General features: G+C 45.8%; 1 protein-coding gene across 4 annotated transcripts in view; it reads right to left on the reverse strand.

Moving 5' to 3' along the window:
• LRRK1 (leucine rich repeat kinase 1) overlaps nt 1–23,559 on the reverse strand; it is a 124,310-nt gene extending 100,751 nt beyond the window's left edge. The window contains exons 1-2 of one of the 4 annotated variants that reach the window (XM_025437937.3): nt 23,544–23,559; nt 18,046–18,262 (exon numbers count right to left, since the gene is read on the reverse strand). In XM_025437937.3, coding sequence (XP_025293722.1) covers nt 18,046–18,142 — 97 coding nt within the window. In that variant the 5' untranslated portion in view covers nt 18,143–18,262; nt 23,544–23,559. Of the gene's footprint in view, nt 1–18,045; nt 18,263–20,209; nt 20,464–23,543 lie in introns of those variants that run through there. The other 3 variants (XM_035714357.2, XM_035714359.2, XM_049108397.1) reach the window with 3 other exon arrangements.
• Nucleotides 23,560–25,682: the final 2,123 nt, after the last annotated feature.

Genomic DNA, 25,682 nt, shown 5'->3' on the forward strand with positions numbered 1-25,682 from the left:
AATCTGGTTACTTAGGAGCACACCATTTCATTTTTACATATTTGTGAATTTCCCAAATTTCCTTCTGTTATTGATTTCTAATTTCATTCCATTGTAATCAGAGCTTATGTTGTATGATTTCAATTCTTTAAATTTGTCGAGGTTTGTTTAAAATTTAAACATGTAAAGAACCCCCCCAAATATGTGTGCTCCACAACACACAAATAGGATAGCAAGACACATGACAAATTTTAAAAAATTGCAACTTATATTATAGACAAAGGATTAATATGATGAAACATCTTCTTACATTGCTGGAGGGAATGAAAAATAGTGCAGCCCCTATGGAAGGGAATTTACCAATACCTAGCAAATTAAATCTGCATTTCCCCTCTTAGCCAACACTCTGGCTTTTAGAAATTTACACCAAAGATACGATGTCAAAAATGCAAAATGATTATCTACACAAGACTATTCATTGCAGCATTACTGCAGAGGAAGCAATACGATGTTATCTGTAGAGAAGGGGCTAAATAAACTCTGGGACATGCACAGAATAGAGTCCTATTCAATGGTAAGAAGGAAAGAGAAGTTCTGTACACTCTGGAGTCACATATTTTTCTCTGAGTCTCAGGGCAGCTCCCATTACCTCCTTCCAGGGATGGGCAAACAACATTCCATGCTCTAGGACCCTGTGTTCTGGGTCTGCTCAACCCATCCTAGAGCTGGAAGACAGAAACTCAGCAGAGGGTCAACGAAGAGCCTGAACTTTGCCTCCAAGTGGCAGCTGTGGCACAATGCAGTGAAAGAAAGGCAGCACTCATGCTTGGTTTGCTCTGACCATAAGCTGACACTTGTTCCTGGAAGGAGAGGCTTGCTGTCTTCCTCCTTGTCACTGGGCCCATGGGTCATTCTGCTAAGGATTCTCTTGAAGCCCTTCCTTAATCTTCATGCATCCATAAGTATTGATGGCGGAGGCAGAACCTGTAAGGAGGCACTTCCCTATTCCCACTCCCCTCCACCTCCCAGGCAGAGAGTACACCTTCCTTCCAGACCCATACACATACCAAGACAAGCTGGCTTTGGGGGAAACAGCTGCGGATCTCTTGAGAGAATGAGATTAGAGACTGAGGACAGGGACTATATGTGTTGAACTTCGAAGGAAGATCTGGGCAGAGGAATTCCAAGGCTTGGCCATATGCTTTAAATGGAATTCCCCATGGATGCCCTGTCAACAAACTTTAGTAAAGATTTAAGCTGCTTTTTGATTTTAAGATTTCAGGCTGGAGTTTCCTTGGAATACATCATTGTATAGTGATGACAGAGGCCATAAAGTTGTTCAAATTTCCCTGGATCTCACATAAATATACATTTATCTTCCACTTCTTTTTTTTTTTAAGATTTTATTTATTTATTTTAAAGAGAAAGAGAGTATGCAGGGGGAGGGGCAGAGGAAGAAGGAGAGAGGGGCTCTCAAGCAGATTCTGCTTCCAGCATGGAGGTTGACTCGGGTCTTAATCTTATGACCCGAACCGAAATCAAGAGTCAGATGCTTAACCGACTGAGCCACCCAGGCACCCCTTCCACTTCTTTTTTTAATAAATAGATTATACTATGATTATGTTCTGCTACTTGCTTTTCCCACTTAAAAGTTCTTCTGTATCTGCACATAGAGATCCAGGCATCTTATTTCATGGTAGTTCTTTGTCCTCACTGATGGACTTTTAGGGCATTTCTAGTTTTTTGTAATTCCCTCCCATGCTGTGCTGAACATCCCGCGTGTGCATTCCTGCTCACCTGTGAGCTCTATTTTCAGGTTAATTCAGGGTAGTGGAAGAAGCAGAGTATTTGCTGACCCTTAATTATCATAAAGATTGACAATTCACTTTTCCAAAGGTTGTACCAATTATATCCTTACTTAGTTATTCATTCAAAATTAGTTAAAAATATGAAAAATGGAGCAGAAATTATATCCTTGTTATACTAAATAATAACAAACTTTCTGATTTTTCCCAATTCAAAGAGCAAAATAACATCTCATGGTTGGCTCTGGTTTGCATTTCTTCCCATATGAATGACATTCAGCATATTTTCATACATCGCACCACTATTTATATCTTTTTCAATGAACAAAACTCTCTACTTCTATTTCTTGGTTCATTTGGAAACTGGAATGTTCTTTTTTCCCATTGATCAGCAAGTACTCTTTGTGGTATGTGTGGAAAACAGTTTTTACCTGTTTGTTGTTTGTCATCTGAGGAGGGTTTTCTGCAGAAGAGTTCCAACTGTTGTGAAATCACATTTATTAATCTCTACTATGTTAACTAGATTTGTGTTGTGATGCTAGCTTTTATGTATGAAAATGTGTGAAAGAAGCAGGCAATGTACAGAACAGTGGGTGTAATCAATTAGATTTTGTGTAAAGGAGGGAGACGTAAGAATTTGTTTGGCTTGTATACATATAATGCAATTCTGGAATGATGTAAGAATCTAAGAATTGTAGCTTGATACTTAGGGCTTTCGAACTGTGTGATCTGTATTCAACTAAAGTTTTTAAATCTTGGCAAAGGAAAAAAATATGAGGTCATTTGCTCTTCCTTTTCCTCTGCATGTCTTCAGGCAGAGACACACACCCTCAAGTTCAAACAACAAAAATTGACTCCAGCTGATTTGCCTCAATACTGGGACCGCCATCTGCCTTCTAAATCCAAAAGCAGGCAAACACAAAAGAAGCGAAAAGCCAGGATTGGGGATCCTCTGTGACTCTCAGAGTTGTAAGTTGATTTAGTTAATGTGTGGATTTGAGGGGAACCCAATGCATTATTAGGATGACTATGATGTGTCCTCTTAACAGTTAAGAGCCAATGCCACGAACACATCACATCGTATACAAGATAATGCTTAACAGAAGTGAATGCCTGCAGCCTCTCCCCTTTGTCCTAAGACAAAAACGCTCAGGAGATCTTCATCTGAGCAAGAGCTGACATACCTGGGAGCTGTGCTCCTCTCTGGCTGGGGTTTTAGCTTGTGGCTGAGTTACACCCCACTGCTCTGTTGGTTGGCACCTACACAGCCTCTTTTCCTGTATGGAAATGCTCACGCGCGTAGTACAAGCTTTCTTCAGTGTGGTATTAACCCTGGCTGGATGACAATAGGGCTCTTTGTTTTTATGAGTGATATCCTGATTATTAAAGTAAGGAGCTCCATGATTCTCTGTAACCACAAATATCCCAAGAATGCCTGGGCTCCGCTACCATGGCCCCTGGCCCACTGACACCCGCCTCCCGCCTCCTTGCACAATTCCTCTGTGACCCATGTTCAAGGCACTCCCTGTGGACAGCTTGAGGCCAAACACTGAAGATACTCAAGAATGTTAGAACTCTGAGCTTTACGAAGAGTGTTCTTCCATAAGACATATGCATTTTGCTAATTTGCGGGGGGGGAAGCACTCTGAACATGAGGAAAGGGAAGATTTTGACTTAAATGAAAAGGTTTTGGATTTAAAACTTAAATTAAACAACTTTTAATTAAATTAAGTTTTAATGAAAACAATTCTATTCTGATGGTTTGATTGGGGCTCATTGCTTTTTAGTTCTACACACTTTTGAAAAGGGGGACTGGCCATGTTTTCAATCCCATGCCTTCAAATAAAATCAAAGACACCGCCGTTATTAAGAACTCCCATTTTTATCATCAATATTATTATCATTTTCACTGGCAAAAAGCCAGTACAGGTTAGGCTAGATAACTTGCCCAACAGGGAAAGAGAGAGAAACGAACATAAACTGTGGGGCTCTGGGTCACAGAAGCAGCAGATCATACCTGGTATGGTGCTAAGCATTCCGTGAACACATTCTAACAGTGCCTGTGTTACAGATAGGGAGGGACCAGGATTTTTTTGTTTTTAAATATTTTATTTATTTATTTGTTTATTTATTTATTTGAGAGAAAGAGAGAGAATGAGTGGGGGGAGGGGCAGAGGAAGAAGCAGGCTCCCCACTGAGCAGGGAGCATAACATGTGGCTCTATCCCAGGACCCTGAGATCATGACCTGAGCCAAAGCCTGAGCTTAAATGACTGAGTTGCCACTCAGGCACCCAGGGAAAGGATTCGAACCCAGCTCTTTCCAAAACAAAGCCCACATTCTTGATGCTGTCACCCACCTTTCCCTACAAACATACCTCAGAGATATCAAGAAGATGCTGGAAGATGGAATTAAGACAGCAGACAGAACCCTGATGTAGTCATCACCTTCTGCCTCTAGTCCTTGGAAATTTTATGAAAAAAAAAATGTTTCCTGGGTGGCTGATTCGGTTGAGTGTCCGACTCTTGGTTTCAGCTTAGGTCATGATCACAGGGTCATGAGATGGAGCTCTGCACCAGGTTCTGCACTCTGCGGGGATTCTGCTTGGGATTCTTTCCCTCTCTCTCAATCTCTCTCCCTCTCCCTCTTCCCCCTCCTGTACTCTCTCTCTCTCTCTCTCTCTCAAATAATTAAATAAATCTTAAAAAAACAAAACATTACCACCAAACTATATTAGCACAGGAAACACAAAGGAAACCTAAGAGGATAGAAAATCAGGATGCACAAGGTGAAGAAGGTTGGAGGAGTGCCCTGAGGTTGCCTGCAGCATAGAGGAAGCAGGAGTTCACCAGCAGAGGGACTGCAGGGAGGTGGAAACCACAATGAGCCCCAGTCCAGCCTGTGCCAGGCAGTGGGAGGGCCCAGGGCTCTGCCTCTTCTATGCAAATGGCAAATGTGGCACTTCAGGTGGCTGGTGGCACCCAGGAGGCACCCTCCACTGAGAAGACATGCTCCAGGTACAGTCCCAGGGCAGCCACTACAGTCTCTCCGCCCTTCTCTCTGGAGGCTGCAATGACTGATACCGCATTCACAGAAGCTGCGGGGAATCCCAGCCATAGAGGTCAACATCCAGCTGTGCACCCACAAATTCTTGAGGAAGATGAACACCATAAGGAGAAGCATGCAGTTTCACCTACCAAGCCCACAGCAGACTACAGATTAGCAGGAAGAGACCTCCCTACCTCCCACTCCCACACACAGAAAGTAAAGCTAAATTAAGTTCCCTGCTTATAATTGAAAACCCAGTACCACTAGAAGTACACTGGCCACTGAGGCAGGAGAAAGTGGGGCATATCTCATCTCAGCCCTCCTTGGGCTGAGTGTCCCCAAGGGGAATTGAGCAGCTGACACTGACAATGGCTGTATAGGCAGGATCTTGCCAGATCTGAGACCCTGCATTGCTTGCTGCACCCTTACATTACTGCTCAGGGTTGGATGGGGGGGCTATCCAAATAACTCAGTCACTGAGATAAGGGATGTGGGCAAATTCTGGACTCCCCCAGTCCTGATAGAACAACCACCACCCTCACTCAGGAGGAAAAGGTGAGTCAGTCAGTGCCTGAACTGCTCTAAGTGGAATCTTGGGCTCTGGCTTTCCAGCATCAGGGATCTGTCTCCACCCAGAATTAGTGTTTGTAAAGCAAAAACAAGATCTCAGAATGAATATAAATGCTGTCTTGGAGAGGTAAAGGAGGACACAGCAACCATAAACAAGAGTCGATGAAAAAGCTCAGAAAGGAAAGCTAGAAGAGTTGCACTGTAAAACACACTACATGGATGACAGAGTGGAATGGACAGGACTGGAGGATAGCCTGGTCTTCTGCAAGAGCAAGAAGAAGGTGTAGCATCCAGACACAAAGAGAACAGACAAAAAATTAAGAGACATGAAAGATGGTGCTTGAAGCTTTCCAAAATGTGTCTAGTATGATTCTCGGAACTGTATCCTCCAATAAATGAGAAAAATTCTCAAGGTGAAAAAAGATGAGTTCTCCGAAGGGAGAGGATACTACTTAAGAAGTTGGAAAGGGAAATTGAGTTTAGAAAATAAGAGATAGAAACAGAAATAAAAAATAACAACCATAGGGCTGATTCTTTTCAAAAGACTCAAAACCGCCTCACTGGAAGATTGATCAATGAACAATAAGAAAAAGGGTGAGGTGGGGAAGGGAGGGAGGAGAAAGGGAGAGAAAACAACAGTGTCTTCAGTGAGAAAGGAGACAAGACTATACAGTAGAGAATGAAATCATGAGACCACCAGGAGAAAGAGGGCTCCTTAGAGAAATGGTGATGGTGGGAATTAGACAACAAATTCCAAACCTGGACTTTCTTGTCACATCAGAAAGCAAGGAGGGTATCAAAGACTCCTGGGGTCATGTCCAAAGACAGGGGAACCAACCCAAAGGAGCTTCTACTGGCCAAAGATGAATAATTTTAGGGGTGCCTGGTGGCTCAGTGGTTGAGCATCTGCCTTCTGCTCAGCAACGCCCAAAATCACTGAAAAATCTAACCACCAAGGAGAGACTATTAGACATCATGTGAGTCCTACCACTGATGAAACAGTAAGTACAAAACACCAACTACCTAGCATTCTTGCCGAAAGATCTTACTGAATCTCAGCAAGCCTCTGGATCTATGGAAACACGGAGAGAAATGTGTTAAGCAATACATACCAAATGCAATCACCAAAATCCAGACTGGGAAATGGCAGATGTGGTTTTATCAACAATTAAATCACAAGGAAAAAGGAAATGAGGGAGAAAGGAAGAAATTAAGAACCATATCATCCAACAGAATGCAGGGATCTTGATTCATGGGCCCAAACAAAGGCATTTGAACATGGATGTCAATGTTATTAATGAAATATATTTTTATTTTTATTATTTTAAAAAAGATTTTATTTATTTATTCATAAGACACACACACACATACACAGAGGCAGAGACAGACATAGGCAGAGGGAGAAGCAGGCTCCATGTAGGAAGCCTGACGCGGGACTTGATCCTGGGACTCCAGGATCACGCCCTGGGCTGAAGGCAGGTGCTAAACCACTGAGCCACCCAGGGATCCCCATATGTTTTTATTTTAAAAAAACGTATGTGAGGGGTGCCTGGGTGGCTCAGTCGTTGAGTGTCTGCCTTCGGCTCAGGGTGTGATCCTGGGGTCCTGTGATCGAGTCCTGCATCGGGCTCCCTGCATGGAGCCTGCTTCTCCTTCTGCTTGTGTCTCTGCCTCTCTCTCTCTCTCTCTCTCTCTCTCATTAATAAATAAATAGAATCTTTAAAAAATAAAATAAAATTAAAAATGTATCTGAAATATGCTGTGATTTTTTTTAAGTCTTCTTAACATGGAATTGGATTCTAAAATAATCTCGAGGGAGAGGGACGGGGATATGGACAGATCAAGATTTGGCTGTGGTGACAATTATGGGCATCAGAATGATGGACACACAGGGGTCCAGGACAGCATTATTTATACTTTTGTACTATGTTCACAAGTTTTCGTAATATAGAAAGTGGAAAATAACTAAGATAAAAACATAACGTTTCAAAATTCTGCCTAAGCTAAACATTTATGAAAAGAAAAACAGCTGTTGTAAATTGAGGCCAAAAAACTGTGGTTTCTGAGGGAAAAAAACCAAGAAGGGGTGCTTTTTCCTCTGACTTTTTGGGAAAGGAACTGAAAGACTGGGGGTCAGGGTGGGAGGGATTACTTGTCATTATATTCCCTTTTGTACTTCTGAATTTTATATTAAGTATATGATTTTTCTGTGACAAATGAATAAAATAATTAAAAAATGTATTTTAAATCCCAAAGCTGCTATGAACTTTATGCTAATACGCTTAAAAAAATCTAGATTAAATGGATGATTATCTAGAAAAACGTACTGCCAAAATTAACTCAAGAGGAAATGGAAAGTTTAAATAAAAACCTACAATCTTTAAAGAAGTGGAATCAATGGTAAAACATCTACCCATAAAAAGGTACCAGGTCTCGATAGTTTTATAGGCAAAAGGTTTTATCCAGCTTCTTGGAAAATATAGCTCTTATACTGTACAAACTTACTGTTGGTTGAAAAAGCAAGTTATGAAAATTTTGGCACAGTCTGAAAATACTGATTTAAAAATTTTAAATATTTAAACTGTTTGGAAAAGAGTACGATTGTCAAAGTGTGAGTCCGGTTGCTACCCCCTCCCCTGCCACTACTTTGCTCACAGGGATAGTGAGCCAGCTAAGAGGTACCCCACCTTCTCTCAGCTGAAGGGTTGGCACCCATGCTCAGTTTCCCCTCGGCTGGTGGCTGAGGGATTATGGCACCTCGTAGGTCAAAGATGTCCTCTATTCACAGCCAGCATGCACACCTACACACCAGGCTAGTCTTCTGAGAGGGGAGCTCCCTGTGAGACCCTTCGTGGGACTGGGACCCATGTCGTCAAAGCTCTGGCATGCCTCCCTAAGAGAGGATGAGAGGCTGGGGACCACATGCAATCCATCTTGCAGACCCAGGCTTTGTGATTTCCTTTTCCTTAGTGAAGTTTCAGGAACCCAGGCAGGCAATGTTGTGGAATTTAGGCTGATCCAGGTGGCAGTCCAGAGGGGACCCTCCTGGCAGGCCAGAAATAACACTATATGTTTATGAACTCACATATATTTAGCAATGGCATAAAATTGGGCAAAGGGTTTGAATTACCTTCAAAATACTGGTTACCTTTGGGGGCTGGTGGAGGGCAGTAATCAGGGAGTGGTCCAAAGGGCACTCTAACTACACGTGTCATGCTTTATGTCTGAATCCTCTTTCTTCTACTCGTCACCTATAATCCATGACCAAGTTCTGTGGTATACTAAAGATGGCCACAACTTTTTGCTTTCCCTCCAGCAAAGTGACAAAAAGATAGTGCCTGCCCTAAGCTTCAAGGAGGCACCAGGAGCTTCTGCTTCTGAAGTCCCCCAATCTGGGCAATTGGATGGCTCAATGGTTGAGCGTCTGCGTTTGGCTGGGGCCATGATCCCGGGGTCCTGGAATCGAGTCCTGCATTGGGCTTCCCGCAGGGAGCCTGCTTCTCCCTCTGCCTATGTCTCTCATGAATAAACAAATAAAATCTTCAAAAAGATAAATTAAAAAAGCCACATGGTATCCCCTGAGCACCTCTTCTTGCTGTAATGCTCTCTTGCATCAAGTATCACTCTGATTTTTCCTGTTCCTTGCTGTCTATTTTTCCTGCTAGAATTACAAGTGCTATGAGAGCAGAGCCCACGCTCCTGTTATGTCCTAAGAACCTAGAACAGTGTCTACCACAAAGGGATGTTTGATAACTGTTGACAAAATAACACTGAATTAATAAAACAAACAGTGAGGCAGTAGAAGAAATGCAGATAACACGGGGCATTAAAAAGAACCTCCATAATAAGTGACATAATGAAAAAATAGTTTTCTGGCAGCATTCTTACTGGTTTCTCTTAGCATCATGGGAAATTTCTTCCTTGGTAATTTATACACACGCTCTGCCTATCAAGTCAACTGACTGCAAATTTGTTTGATAATGCTCTGAACCATATAATTATTGGTTTATTTGGAATTCACTGTAAGAATATTGATCTTAATAAATTTGACATAAGAAATCAATTTAAAAAATAATTGAGAAGGTAATAAGATTGACATTAAAATAAAATGAAATAAAATAAAATAAAATAAAATAAATGCCCATTAGGATCCTCAGAAGAATTCAAGAAGACACTTCATAACATAATACAGGAACAGAATGCTATGAAACAAGCTACCAAGAAAAGGAAAGAGCTTTCTGGAAATCATGAATGCTGAAATGAAACCGTTCAGTAGAGGGCAGAGAAGATGAGTCAAGAATATCTCTCAAATTTTCAGAAGAAGAAGAAGAATCAGAAAATGTGGAAGAAAAGATGAGCAACGTGTATCATAACTACAAGGAGTTCCATAAAAACAAACAAAACCAAACCCAAAGGAGAAAGAGCAGAGGAGGAAGAGATTATCAAAGAGAATACAAAGAATTTTCCAGTTGGCTTACTCAGCACCAAGCAGCAGGAATGAAAAAGACCCTCACCCAGGTCCTGTGTTATGAAGACCAAGATTTCAGAAGACCAAGCATACAGGTAAGATTCTAAAAGCTTCCAGAGAGGGGAGAAAAGAACCAAAAACAAAGGTCATCCACAAAGCAGTGGGAATCAAAGGACATCAGAGGACAGCAGGGCAGACTCTTTCAAGTTCTGAAAGTAGATGATTTCTAATTTGAACCCTGGGGAGGGCAAGGTGAACATGCTCCCAGGAATGCCCAGTCTCTTCTGTGTGCCTGCATGAGCCCTGTGCTAGGAGCTTTCTTGATGATGTGCTTCAAATAAATAAGGGGCCAAAGACTTCTGAGTATGAGTCAGAAATGGGAAATGGAGATAAAAAGAAGGGAAGAGGTACTCACTCCCTGGGCCCCACAGGACAAGGATGACACGGAGTCCCCAGGCCAAGTCACCGTGATGGAAACATATCACTGAACAACACAGATGCAATCCAAAGATGAGTCAACACTGATAGAATTCAGCATGGATGGAGCAGCTGGGAGACACGGCGTGGAAGTGAAGGAAATCATTTATCACGGCAGGCAGGCCACAGAGACTGGCTCGGGTGATGGAGCAGATGTTCAGGCATATATTCTCTATGTAGAGAAATGATAATGACCTGAAGAACTAGAATCAGACACAGGAAATAGAAACTCTTTTGGGAGTTGACACTGGTGCTTTACTGTAGTCTGTTCTGTATCACTTGCATCTTTAACCTGGGGTGTGTATTACTTCGATAAGGTTTAATGTGCTTCTTTGGTTCTGCAATTCTGCTAGCTCACAGGCAGTGACAATCAACTCTTATGACAATAAGCAAAGTGTAGAAACCATCTAAAGGGGCTTTAATGTAAGGTTGATTGGATAAACATCATTCTATTCACACTACCAAATTTGGTGCAAGTGAAAAAGCCTCCAACACAACTCAAGGAAAATAAGTTGCACAACATATGTACAATTGAAGATTATGCATGTAAAACCAGAAACACACACAGAAGAATTGTGTGTGTGTGTGTGTGTGTGTGTCCATGCATGAGCCCAAGTTTAGGGAGAGGTTGGGAAGGAAACATACTCAGCTACCTGTGATCACTTGGAAGGATGGGAAGGAGCCAAAGAGTACAGTGGCTTTATCTGTATCATGTGAATGCTCTATGAGAATGGGTATAAATTATACATAAAAACCTTTTTCTTCACCTTGGGGAGCTTCCTGCCCACTGTTGGTCAAGGGTTCTTTGCTTGCTTGTTGCTTTTGTTTTTTAAAATATTTTTATTTATTTGAGAGAGAGAGAGCAAGCACAAGCAGGGGGGAGGGGCAGAGGAGAGGTGGAAGCAGACTCTCTACTGAGAAGGGAGCCGGACTTGGGGCTCCACCCCAGGACCCTGAGATCATGACCTGAGCCGAGGCAGATGCTTAACCAACTAAGCCACCCAGATATCTCTCTCCTCTTCTTTATGACAAATGTCAATAAATAACAAGATGTCTAAGTGGAATCTGGACAAACTGAACACAGGGGAGGTCAGGGTGGTGAATGATTCTAAGGAATATTGGAATCCTCCTACTTTCATTCATCACGGTTCCTGAAAATGTGTGTGAAATTCATAGACGAAAGTTTGGATTTATATGTTATTGCAGAGGAGGGGTCCATTCCCAGAGAACTATAGAATTTCATAAAAATCCCTAATTATGGCTGCTTCAAGGTCTGACTCATGTGGACCAGGAAACCAAACAGGTGGAAGAAAATCCTTGTTCTTCTGCCCTGGGACCTGGGGATGTCTACACAGGCACCTTCCTGGTCACAGGTCACTGATGTCTCCATGGGGGCCTGGGTGCAGGGCTGGATAAAGAGCATTCCATCTCTTGGCCACTGAAGGCATGCCAGGTGGGTCTGGGCTGCTCTCCAGCAAGCACTGAGGGCTATCAGGTGGGACGGCCTTGCCCATCCCTCAGAAAGGGAGCCGAGGTAGGGCCAATGTTGGGTAGGGGGAGGTGGGCAGTGGGTCAGGGCTGAGGTCCTGGGTGAGCTTCAGGCTCTTGCCACTTTGAATGGATGCTCCCAAGAGCCTATACAAAGCCTGCAGCAAGGTGGCAGGAAGGGGTGGGAGGCAGCTCTTTCCCTGGCCCTAGGTGGCCAGGGCCTAATGGCTCCACAGACCAAAGACCAAAAAAACTCAGTGATAACCAAGCAGAAGGTTGCTTGCTCTTGAAGAGTGGGTGGTTTACTCAGCCTGAAAAGCAATCCACAGGGAGGGAGGGCAAGGCTCTGCTTTTAGTTACTTCAAGAAAGGGGTGAAGGGATTCTTATCAGCCAGGGTAGGTGGAGCTAGATGCAATGAAGGCAGGACTGGTCTTGTGGCAGAAACCTCCTAACAGAGTTGCCCATAGGCAGGCTGGCGTTCTTTGAGAGGTAGTCAGTTTCCCGTTGCTAGAAGTAAGCAAGTACATTCTGGATAAAGAATCAGACCCAAGCCTCAGATTAAGGCTAATGTTAAAATCCCCATCGAACCCAGAGCTTCTGTAGTTGGGCAGGGCTTTGTGGGCAGCATGCAGCACAGCCGTGTTAACTGCCACCCTCATGGATGGATGCCCACAACCATTTCTCCAGCCCCTGAGGTCACTGCTTGGCCTCCCTTCCCTTTACCTCCCTCAGTAAAGGATTCCTCACTGGATACTGGCTGCGGTTCCTGGAGGGCCCAGTGCTGCTTTTAAGGCCAGGCTGAGGCAGGGGGCGCCCATGGACCAAAGTCTCCATCCAAACAAAGCCCTGTCCACCCTCCTTGCTCCCATGGTATGAACATGGCCCAGTTTGCAGGAGCAGGACATCCAATCCAAAAACAGGTTCAAGATGTGGGCTGGCAGTTTGGCTCTGAAAGGCACACCTCAACATGGACCTGTCCCCTGTAGGGTTTTCGACAGTGGTCCTCTGAGAAAGCAAACTACCACCAGATGGGCACTTCCTATTGCAGCCTATTTCCTATTTCTATTTCTGGAAGGCAAGAAGAGCCCCTACTTGAGGAAACTGCTTGGTTCCTAGGAAGTTATTTTTAATACAGATTTGAAAAAGTCAAAAGAAAAAGAGAAAAATGCTGAAAGTAGCTATGTAAAAATTAAAAACCTGGGATTTGAAGACCTTCTGGAAGGTTCCTCATCCTCCTTTGGTCCATGCTGGTCCAGTGGAGGACAGTGCTCTGAGAGGCAGGCAGCTGAAGTCGGGGCGGCTCATAGAGCGGTGGGGTACTGGAAGCAGCCCGCTGATGTTTGCCTGAGCACCCCTCACCCTCCGTGGCTCAGAAGAGTCTCGCCAAGAGTTCTTGGCCTGAATTATCTAGAAGTTTGTTCACCTCTCCACTTTCCAGGGAGCCTCACCTCAGCTGGCAGGACAGGTTTTTCCACTCTGACTCAGAAGAATGTGCAATGATGTGTTTGTTCACACAGATTGCCCCTGAGCCCCAGCCTAATATCTCACTGACCCTTGTTCTATCAACTCACACTCTCAGCTCTTCCACACTTTCTAAATATCTCTCTTGTACCACAGGCAAGCTGACTGCTGACAGTGCTAATAAGGTTGCAACATGTCTTCCTGAGACACGACTGTGCCACACAAACACAGGATAGGCATCACACAGCACACACACAGCACACACACAGCACCCCCCGCCCCCCCTCCACCTTGGCCCCACTGTGCAACTGGTGAGATGCTCCCACCTTCACGGGCTTTGGAAGGGCTAGACATGCTAAACAAGCATAAGGTGAACTACACAATCAAAACAGGTATGGGCGCGAGAAACACACCTAGTTCATATCCATATGCAAACAAAATGCTATTACCCAAACCCAAAAATAAAACATGAGTTCTCTCCTGATTTTCATTAACGTTTGGAGCTTTTTCTAAACTATGTTTGGAAGCCTAATAATAACTTTGTCGTTTCCAAAGCATGTTGTCTTCCAAGCATTTTTAAAAGAGAGAGCTTCTAAAAGGGAGAGAGAGCTGCTCCTCCATTGACTATAATTTGAGTCTTATTGGTTTGCTTTATGGCAGTCAATTTTCCTTAGGTGGTGCTGGAAGTTGGGTGTGTGATAAGCTTCCCTGCTGTGAGGTGGGTGCATTGGGGTGATGGGAGGGGAAGCAGAGCTCCCTGTGTTCCCAGGAGGTCTGGGGAGAAGGTGAGCAGAACAAATTTGGCTCATTTGGGGGGACACAGCCCAGAAGGTAGATGCAGCTTTATGCCTCATGGAGCCAAATACTCCCCTATTTGTTCTAGAAAGAAATTAGGAGGAAAGAGGCCAGTTGAAGCAATGTTGGCTTTAAAAGTGAGCATGGAAGTGTGTCAGTTAGATTGTAATCACAAAACATCAGTATTAAAGAGGCAACACTTTTAAAAATAAATTGCAGCGTTAGTCTTCTGGCTGTAAATGTAATGCAAAACAAAATAAAACAAAACAAAAAAAGGAGCACATGCTCAGTGTAGAAAACATAAACCCTACAGATGAGCAAAGAGCAATGGCTGTAATCTCCACGTGACTGTGCTACCCTCAGAATGTCACCTGCCTGCCAAAATATAAAATATATTTACATTTTGTGAAAATAAAGCCCAGACGTGCAATGTCTTAAAATTGGGCCTGCAGAGCTTTGGGGTCAAGGTGAGGGCCGGTGAGTGGGGTTCACCAGCCCCACCACTCACCACTGCCCATCAAAGCAACTCCACTGTGAAGTGTTACATAGGCTCTCGGGAGGACTTCATGCTGGCTGCTTAAATAAGTAAGTAAGTAAGTAAGTAAGTAAGTAAGTAAGTAAATAAATAAATAAATAAATAAACATATTTTTTCAAGGGATTGATGCCCACCAACTCTCATCACAGCAGACTGAGTGACAGGTACTGATCCTTCACCTCTGTCCATATCCACAGCCTGGCCAGGGCCTCCTTGTGGATGGAGCTCTTCATTTGGGCTCCTCTACATGATGTGCTTTGGCCATGGGTAATAGCCCGCCATTCTGGGGCTCCGCAGTAAGGTATGTTTCTACTTTCTCCACTTGCATCTCTGCCACTGGCAGGGGGACAAGGTCCCCTGCCCATCTGCTGGTCTCAGGAGGATGGGAATCATGTGGAGCAGAGCTTCAGACCTCAGCATGCAGCAGAGCCCCCCAGCCACCTCCTGCTGTGAAGGCCAGAAACAAATAGTCACTGGTACATCCCACTGAGATCCCGTGTCTGTCTGAAATCAGGGTTCAGAGAAACTGAGCCACACAGTGGAGGTCACCCAGTACTAACAACTGAATACAGTCCTGATTAACCCCACAGGCAGGCTCTTGAGCCCCCACTACACTGTGTGAATCCCAGAAATGTCCTCCCACCCCTTCCTGCTCAGGGAAAAGAAACACAATCATCAACTACCTGTGGGTTCTAAACAGGGCAGTGACAGAAGCGCTCATCACTCTAGCTAACATGCTTTAGTAGTGGCTCCTTAACCTGGAGCCAGAGGTAACAGACTTAATATTCTCAGAGTCTGGGAGGTCCGGTGGAGGCCCCCACAGTGCTGCTGTTCCCCTGTGGAGGAGACAGGCAGGAAGGTCGGGTCCTCCTCTGCTCGCATTCTTCCACTGCGTCTGCGTCGGTGGGGGGAGGTAGTTGCAGAAGGCCAGGAGGGGCCTGATGTCTGGCCACCACAGCAGCCCAAGGCCAGCAGGAAGGGAGTGTTGAAAGGTTTCTGAGGATCTGAGGATCCCAAGGTGGAGCTCCCACCCTCAGCTCCTCTGCTACCACCTATGGTACCTTTCCACTCTCAGAGTTTGGGCATAAATTTGCACTTCTTCATGGAATCCTCATGAGAATTCAGTTACTATTATAATTCCTTAATAGCGACTCTAATTCCAGTAATGCTGAGCCACAGGATAGAAGTTTCCAGTGCATTTCAGGCTACTTTCCTCTTATCTTCTTCAACCCTGTGGTTTATGTGTTTTGTCTCCACACAAACACCTCTCTCACATTAGGGATTCATAAGACATTCCCTCCCTGTGGGACCCCCTCCCTCCAACCCCCAGCATCTGGAACAGGACCCAGTGGGGGCTGCATGATTCCCATAGGCTCCTGTACCCTTGTGTGCATCCTGTTGCTCATTCAGAACAGAGTAGGGGGGAGTCCTGAGATTCCATTGGGGAAAGAAGTCCCTACAGCAAAAAGATTTTTCTGAGCCAGCTTCTTCCAACCTAGTGGGGAATCTACTGTAGGAACAGGGTAAAGTCTAGACAGATCTCGAAGGGAAAAAAACTGGGAGCTGGGGAGTATCAATGCATGGCCTCCTAGTGCACATGAACATTTCCTGGTTATCTGTGTGATCTCAGGCCCAGAGGCAGGTAGGTAGACCAGAACCTCGGCATGCCCCGGGAAACAGGGCATGCCCATTAGAAACAGACTCTCAGTGCTCCCAGACCTACACAGTGAGAATCTGTATTTCACCAGATGACCAGGGGACCCAAGTATATATTGCAATTTGAGAAATTCTGTTCTAGAGGACCCAAACAATTTAGAGCAGTTGGGGTCAACCGGGGTCCCAATTACACATTAGAATCATGGGAAGGAGGTGCAAAACTTTAAAAAAATGCCCATGCCTCCCCTCCCTCCAAAATGCTGCTCTAGTGAGTCTGGGGGGTGCCTGGGCATTGATAGTTTAGACACCCCCAGATTTCTGGGGGCAAGGGTGGAGACCTACTCATTTAGATCACCAACTCTTGACCAGGAAGGGGATGGGGCAGATGCCCTCTGAGGCTTTTTCAGTTGCCACAGTCACCTACCCAGTAAGTCCCAAAGTCCCAGCCCCACCCTCATTCATCAGGATTGCTAAGAGGAGAGACAGGTACAATGATAGAGCTGGAAAGTATGGGAAAACAGAGCCACTACTCAAAAATCAGATATCTTGTTCTACAGTAACTGAACAGAGTGTCTGCTGAGCCAGGTACAATGTTGAATCCCCAACTTCATCGAGGGTACAATCACTTGGCCCTTTCCGATCCAACATACTGGCCCTCTCCAACCCCACACAGTAGCCTAGACTTTAAGGGCTAGAATTCTAACATGAAGATGAAGGTTCCAATTGCAGTTCCACCATTTATAAATTGTTGACACCAGTGTCTAGGCGTCTCTCACTCTCAAGTTCTTCAACTATTAGATGGGGATAAATGACCATTTTATAGGTCATTGTGAGGATTAAAGGAGATTATTTCCTAAAGCACTGAATCCAGTGCCTGGTATGCACTCAGGGCTTACACATTGACATTGGGTGTGTCATCATCAACAACAGTGACAATGCCATCCTCTTTACTCGTGTTGATAGTGTTAAAAGTGGTTCAACTCTAGCAGAAACCCAGCAATACATATAAAAAGGCTTAAAAGTGTTCAAGCCTAGTAATCCCACCTCCATAAATCTATTTTAAGATTTATGGAAAAAGCATGTCTAAAAAGATGGGAATGCGATGCTTTGTGTAAGAGTCAGCAATTAGAAACAACCAGACTACTCCCATACATCCAACAGGGCAATAAGGACTAGGTCCATCATTTTATACAGTATTCTCACATAAGATGATGTTTTACTAGATCATCCAATCAAGGTGACTAGCGAAGTTAGGAGAAAAAAGTATAGGATACTAAACTATATACAATATAAAATTAAAAAAAAACAATATAAAATTAAAACAAAATCCCTGAAACCCAGAGAAGCGGATTGGAAGAGAACATACCAAGCTTTTAGCATGCTTGTGTTTAGGGCAGTGAGACCCCTGGTGATTTTTTCCCCTACTTCTCTTTTATTTTTTTTCTTTTTCTCAGTTTTTCTTTAATAAACATATATTATTTTTATATTGAGAAAACAAACCCAAATCTCCATTAAAAAAGCTTTTAAACCAATGTGAAGTAACACCCCAATTCTTAAGATTCTTGACTCCATCATAAATTTTGCCCCACAGCTCCTCAAAGTTTACAATTTAAGTGAGAATCCCAAGATATATTTTATAATGAAATGTTCACCAAGCAATTGGCATTTTTTTAACCTTGGGTTGAAAACCCTTTGTTCTAGACTCCCCACAGGATGCAAACGGCAGGTGGAGCCTGGCATGCCAGGCTGACTCTGCTCTTACCATTGCGAGTCTCCATGGCACGTTTCGGACACACAGCTGACCCCTCTGGCCCCACACACCAGTACATGCTGGGCGGTCGTCGAGACATGCCAGCCATCAACTCTTGGGTGGCTGCCCTCCAAGTCAATCCTGGCCAGGGTCACCGCCGCCACCGCTGCCGGGAGGATGGATGAAGCCAGTGACACACAGTCATGGCTGAGCAGAAAGCTCTCTCATTCTGGTGGTGAAAAATATCATAAAATCAGAAAGTTTTTTCTTAATTGGTAAGTCCCTTCTCATAGTCCTGCATACATTTACCATTTATATATTGCACCTTGGTACTCTTTTTCTTCTTTGCGACATTCTTCCTCACATTCCATCTGTCTAGAAACGCCCATCAGGTGAAGGCAGTGGAAGGACAGAGATCCCCCCACCTCATGGAACATGTCTAACCTAAAAACAGTCCCAAGGAGCACTGGGTGCGGGCATCTGGGTTGTTCAATTGGTTAAGCATCTGCCTTCAGCTCAGGTCATGATCTCAGGGTCCTGGGATCGAGCCCTGCATCAATCTGCTTCTCCCTCTACCTCTCCCCCTTGCTTGTGCATGCTCTCTCTCTCAAGTAAATAAATAAACAAAATCTTAAAAAAAAAGGGGGGGGCATCTGGGTGGCTCAGTCTGTTAAGTGTCTGACTCTTGATTTTAGCTCAGGTCATGATCTCAGAGTCATGAGATCAAACCCCATATTGGGCTTTACACTGATTCTCTCTTCTTCTCCTTCTGCCCCTCCCCACCCCCACTCTCTCACTCACTCTCTCTAAAATAAAATAGTCTCGAAGAAACCCCAGCAATTGCTGACACCCACTGGTAAAGGGTTCAGTGACTGTTCAGTCAACACATGAACGTTGTCCATTGCACAGTGTCATCAGTACAACTAAATGAAGCTTTGGCTTTCAGGGGCTCACACTTCAAGCTGGGGTGGGGCAGACACACAACAGATCACAATACAAGGCTTTCCCTTTGCCCAGAACAAACTCTTCTGGAAGCCCAGAGGCAAGCAGACAATGATCCCAAAGAGAAGGTGTCTGGAAGGCGTTGGTACTGGTTATGAAGACAAAGCAGTCTGAGCCCTGGGGAATAACGGACAGGAGCCATACACATTCTGCCTGCCTGGGGACATTTGGCCATGGCTGGAGGCATTTTTAACTGTCACGGCTTGGGGTCTAGGGTACTACAGGCATCCAGTGGGCAGAGGTCAGGGCCATTACTGAACATCCCACAATGCACAGAGCAGCCACCCACAAAAGAAAATGATCTGGCCCGAAGAGTTTCAATTATGGAAAAACTTTGAGTTGGATTAAGATTACCTCCTAGAGAAAATGAGTGAAAATATCAGTGAGGGAGACAAATAACTCTGGGAAATGAATAAGGGGTAGTGGAAAGGGAGGTGGGCAGGGGGTTGGGGTGACTGGGTGACGGGCACTGAGGGGGGCACTTGGGATGAGCACTGGGTGATATGCTATATGTTGGCAAATTGACCTCCAATAAAAAAATAATAATTAATAATAAAAAAAAAGATTTACCTCCTAAAACTAACTTGGCTACCATAACCGCTAAGCTAGTGTGCTGCTCGCTCATGCTGGGTTCCCACTGAGCCTGGGGGAGGGGTCCCCCAACACAGGTGCCCCCCAACACAGGTGCCCATCCTGCCATGATGATTATATTTCTAGAACTGCCTCGAGGGCAAGACCCTGGTCCAGGTGAGGCCTGGCACAGGATAAATCGCACAATGGGAAGGGAATTAGTATGTGAAATGCATGTGTTCTATGGGTCTTCGTATAGAGACTACACTAGGCATAAGTACAAGGTCATTAGCGACTACCCTCTGAGACAGATAACTCTGAAGTGCAGAGTTAAAAAAAAAAGTTGAGGTCATGTAAATCATGCTTAAGACAACATCGAAAGGAAAAAAGCATAATCTGGATGTGAAAGGCTTGGACTGTCTGTGTCACGTGTCAGCAGGGTGACTTCAAGCGGAAACCTGTGTGTCTCAGTTTTCCCATCTGTTAAAAAGAGACATGCACCCTCTCACCCAGGTGACCTCGCAGGGCTGCTGTGTGATTTCAACTAAGGTAAATTTTCTGCAATCACTTTCTATAACGGCCAGAGATGGGAGGTGGTTCTCACCTGTAGTATCAGCGGGAGGCCTGGTTGACCAGCAGGGTCTCTCCCACGGGCCTTCTGATGAACAAGCTCAGAGTATCACCGCTGGAGGGAGATACACCATCTCTCCAGTGAGCAAGCTCTAGAAGGTGCCCTGAACAGTGTGGGCACTGAGCAAGCTACGGAATGAGGCGGGGTGAGCACTGGAGCTTTCTCAGCTTAGATCCTGGAAATCAGGCCCAGGCGGGCTGTACTCCTACAGGCAGGGAGAGGTGGAGCTAGAAAAACCCTGCCCCAGAGGCCTTGTCCATTATGAGCCCTCACCTTTCTGAACCAAGGAGTGAGAGGTTTAAGGAAACCATCCTTAGGAAAACCTGTGTTTGGAGTCTGGGAGCCTGAAAAACCCAAGGAGGAATGATCAACCTGGACAACATTTAGGAGACCATCGAAAGCTTTCTAAATTGTAAAATATGATCAGGAAAATCAACTTGAGACAAGAAGTCAGAGGAACAGCAAAACAATTTGTTTTAAAATAAAGGCTCTAAATCCTGCAGTAACATTCAGACACCAAGGAGCACAGTGGCCATCTGCTTTCAAACGTCTTAAAATCAGCTACCACATCTACCCAGTACCACCTCAAAAAATCCAAATGCTAGTAGACTTGCCTTCTGAAAACAGAAGTGTCTTACCATAGAGTGCTTTTAAGTTTTTTTTTTTTTTTTTAAATCTTTAAAATATTTTAGGCCAACCCTCGGCCAGCACATTTTGTTCCCCTTTTCATTTTCAGTTTCCTTTTGAAAATCTCTTTACCGATGGAGGATTTTACCACTGGCACAGTTTTTCAACTGTAATTTGTATGTTGGCTTAGACTCTAAGGTAGAAGGTTTAAAATGAGGTAACTCAACTTTTGCTCAATCTTTGCCCTCAAACGGATCTTTGCTTCTTCCTGCTTCTTTTGGGCTCAGACCAATGCAACAAATCATGGTTGTAAGTTACATGTCTTCCTTTCATTGTGGTGCATACAGCCTTAAGAGGACTTCAAGAGGTTTTCTGTAATAATTTTAATACTTTTTAAAACCTCACCAATTTTTCATTGCTCCTTATACGTGCAGTAATGAATAAAACTGAATGCTTAATCAAAAAGAGAAAAGGGGAAGCTGACATTCATCCCGCAAATGTTTTTATTGGGCCCTTTCTATGAGGAGTGAACTCCATGTGTTCATGAAACTTAAAGCTGGTGGGAAGGCACAGTTAAGTAAGTGCTTGCCACAAAATTTCTGACTGAGGAGAAATAGAGGAGACCCTGGACCTGCTTACTTGTCTTTTCAGGAGGCTTGGAAAGGATTGTCAGTACCAAAGAGCTAGAAGACACTTGCAAATGAGCACGTCAGCTCAGATAATCCAGTAATTCTTTTTAGTGAAAGCATGGTAGAGATGGTTGGCCCATAGTCCTTGACAATCCTTTGGCACTACTAGCCTCCTCTGACCACATACCGGCTTGCCTACAGAATGTGTGTAATGGATTCATGGACTTCAAAATATCAAGGGGCTGCGGACCAGAGAAATGTGTAGATCTCAGTCCTAGATGAACACCCAAAGGTCTGGGAACAGAAGCCCTTCATGAGTCTGAAACCACAAACAAGTTAAGACTGTCCATTCGCCATTCCATCTGTATGCCAGGGTGTACTGGGCACCTCTCAGACAGTTCTGGGCGTGAAGACGCAGCAGTGAGCCATGCTGGTGCCTAGGAATGGTCTCTGACCCCTGGAGCTCCAGGAGAGTGCCAGGCAATTAAAGAAGAGAGCAAATAGATGAAGAGGGACCATAATACCAGTGGAGACTGCAAAAGACAGCAAGGGTGGGGGGGGGGGCGGATGTGAGAAAGAGGCTGGGCTTACAGGGGGTGGCTGGCAGTATGAGGAGTCAGGGGTCAGCATGTAGAGGCCATATGCTGAAGAGCCAGCTGGACCATGGTGGCTGGTGGGGTGGGGTGGGGTAGAGGGTGGCATGAGCAATGGCCAGGTGGTTGATGATGCCAGACTCCATATCAACTGAGGGGAAGGAGGTGTCCTGGGTTTCATGCCAATCACAAGGAGAAATTATGGCAGGGTTCTAAGCAGAGGATTGACACATTCTGATTTACCTATTAAAAAAAACACACGCACAGACTCTCTGGCTGTCACATAAAGAATTGGAGAGGGGAGGATTGTAATCACGCAGGAAACAAATGCTGGTACCTTGGACTAAGGTGGAGACAATGAGAAAGAAAGGTTGGACTCAGCCAGACACATAGGTAAGCCCAACAGAACTTGCTGACGGTTCACAGAATTCAAGGGATGAGGGTATGGGATAGAGGAAAGGCGAACAAGTGAGCTGACTATGGGCTCATTCCCTGACCCCAAAACCTCCTTTAGGGACAAATCAGATGTGAGATTTTTGTTTTTAATTTTTTTTTTTAATTCTTCAGGGACGGAAGCAAAGATAATTAGAGTCAAATCACAAAAAGCATTTCATGTTAATGTCGTCCCAAATGGCACCTCTTCTAGTTGTCCCTTTAATGTCTGGGTACTTTGTTACCAAGTTGAGGGGCCGGCACCCTCTAGAAAGAGTGTATTCACTGAGAGCCTTGCTGAAGCCTTCGCCACAGGCTGCTGTTTTCTCTGCCTCTCCGACCCCTGCTGATGTGTTCCGGGAGAAAGCTTCCAGGCCTCCAAACGGGCAGGGGCAGGTTGAGCGGGCCAGAGGTCCCCACGCTCTCCCTCGCCACCTCCCCCGGCCCCCCACCTAACCGGGCTCCCCTCTTGGCCCCTTCGGGGACCTGTCGCGTGTCTGCGGAGGAGGGTGGCGGAGACGGCGGATTCCCCCGCAGCGGCGGGAGCGCAGGAGCCCGGCCAGCCCCAGCCCCAGCCCCAGCCCCAGCCCCAGCCCCAGCCCGGCGGGAGGTGCGGGCGCTGCTCCCCGGCACACACGCACGCACACTCGCCCGCACGCTGCGCGCTCGCGCTCACACCCGGCTCACACCCGGCTCACACCCGGCCCGCGCCGGCCCGAAGCAAGGAGCCTTCTCCAGGGGCGGAGGAGACCGTGGTCGCCCGGCCGCGGCTCGGCCTCACTGGTGCTTCTCGCGCCTTCTCCCGGCCGCGGCCCGCGCGGGGTTTCGGGGTGGCCCTCCGGGGCCCGCCGCCTCCCCCACTCCGCGGGGCCGGGGCCGGGGCCGGGGCCGGGGCCTGGAGTCCCCCGCGCCCTCGGTGCCCCCCTCCCCGGGCCACCTGGGCGGAGCACGCGGCCGTCCGGGCGCCGAGGGGGCTGCGGGGGTCCCGGGCGGGGCGGGGCGCGGCGCGGGCGGACGGGCGCTTACCTGCGGCGGCGGCGGCGGCGGGGGCGGCGGGGGGCGGCCGGGGCGTGGGCCGGGGCCGGGGCCGGGGCCGGGGCGCCGGGGACGCGGGGCTGGGCGCGCGGACCGAGGCCTGGCCGTCCCCTGCCCTCCGCCCCCTGCGCCTCCGGCCGCGCGCGCGGGGGCCGGGCCGGGCCCAGACGCACTTCCTCAATCCTGCGGCCCGCGGGCTGGCGGGGAGCGAGCGCGGGCGAGGGGGGGCTGGCGCGGCGCTGCCGGCGAGCTGCACGCGGGCGCCTCAGTTTCCCCAGCCGGAACGCGGAGGTGCCCCGACGCCGCGCCCCGGAGGCCCGTGAGCCCTCGCAGCGCGCGGACCCCGCCGGGTCTGGGGGCCCTGCCTTCTCCTGTCGGGGCGGGCGCAGCCGCAAGATTGGTCGGTTCTCTGCTCAACGCAGCGTCGTCCACCGTCCCCGGGCTCCGGAGCAAAACCCAAGGGCTAACCTCGGACTTGTATGGGTTAGGCAGGGCCTCGCAGTGACTGTACTCTGACCTACACCTCTGTGCAGGGCAGGATAGAAATAGGTATTTTCTAGCTTTAGAGTTTGGCAAACGGTGCCCCTTCCGTCACAAGAATTTAATTGGGGCTGAATATAGAAAGATGTCACTGTTGGGTGAATCATTTTAAATTCTGCGGGGAGTAGATAAAACATGCTGGAATGTTGGCCATTTATTATGTCTCGACCCGATATGTATGTTCATCACCCGACGGAGACCATTATCCGACGGCATCACAGAGACGCAGGGACGTGCAGCAGGCATCAGACCTGGCTCCGCGTGCCAACCACAGGAAGACAAGCCGGCCCAGTAAGAAGCAGATGGTTCCACAGCCCGGCAGGACCCGCAGCCTAGGCTAGACCTCTCCTGCGCTGCGACTGGAAGGCTCCTGGGACTTTAGCGCAAGTCAGAGACTCGCCACCACCCTCACTGCCATTTCACAAACGCCAGGCAGACGCAGGGCCCCCGCACGACCTCAAGGACACTCTGAGCAGTGGCCCCTTGGCAAGGGCACCACGGGGCAGCTTCGCTTTGCTCCCAAGAGGCTGCGCCTTTAGCTCGCCGGCCACGGAACGCCCTTTGCAAAAGGGTGGGTGCGGTTTTGCAATCCTGTCCTCAATATTTTGGTCCTAATTCCAGTATTCAAAAAGCAGCAATGTGATTGCTACCGAAAAGTCCCTAATAATTTGCAGGGCGTGGCGTCGCGGTGCTGAGTGAGCCGGGCATTCGCGGTGCGGCGCCTCCGGGGCGCGCGGCCCGCCATCTAGTGGCAGCACGAGGAACAGCACGCGGGGAGGGGCGGCGGGAGGACCCTGGAGCTCATGTGGCCAACGCGGCCTGGGCAACTCAGCTTCTTATTTTATTTTATTTTATTTTATTTTATTTTATTTTATTTTATTTTATTTACTTTATTATTTTATTTTATTTTATTTATTTTATTTTTTATTTATTTTATTTTATTTTATTTTATTTTTTATTTTTATTTTATTTATTTTATTTTATTTTATTTATTTTATATTTATTTTATTTTTATTTTATTTTATTTTTTATTTATTTTATTTTATTTATTTTATTTTATTATTTTATTTTATTATTTTATTTTATTTATTTTTTTATTTTATTATTTTATTTTATTTATTTTATTTTAATTTTATTATTTTATTTATTTTATTTTATATTTTATTTTATTATTTCTTATTTTTTTATTTTATTTTATTTTACTTATTTTATTTTATTTATTTTATTTTATTTATTTTATTTTTGAATTTTATTTATTTTATTTTATTTTATTATTTTATCTTTTAGATTTTTTATTTAAATTCAGTTTGCCGGCATATAGTGTAACACCCAGTACTCAGCTTCTCTTTTAAATTAATTTGGGAATAGGCTAGGGAACATTTCCAATGTAGAGAACAGCGAGTGGACTGTTTTGAGTCAATTATATCCCAGCATTTAACTCTATTCATTAGGCATGAGTTAGTCACAAGTTTGCCTGGGAAAGTTATTACAGACCCGTTAAGATCTCTTCCTGCTTCTTGTTGACCACCACTGACCCATGGTCCTCTAGCTTTTGCTGTGGGTAGCCAGATTCTCAGCACCTCCTGTGGG

The sequence above is a fragment of the Canis lupus genome, chromosome 3 (genome assembly GCF_003254725.2).
Source record: "Canis lupus dingo isolate Sandy chromosome 3, ASM325472v2, whole genome shotgun sequence".
NCBI lineage: Eukaryota > Metazoa > Chordata > Mammalia > Carnivora > Canidae > Canis > Canis lupus.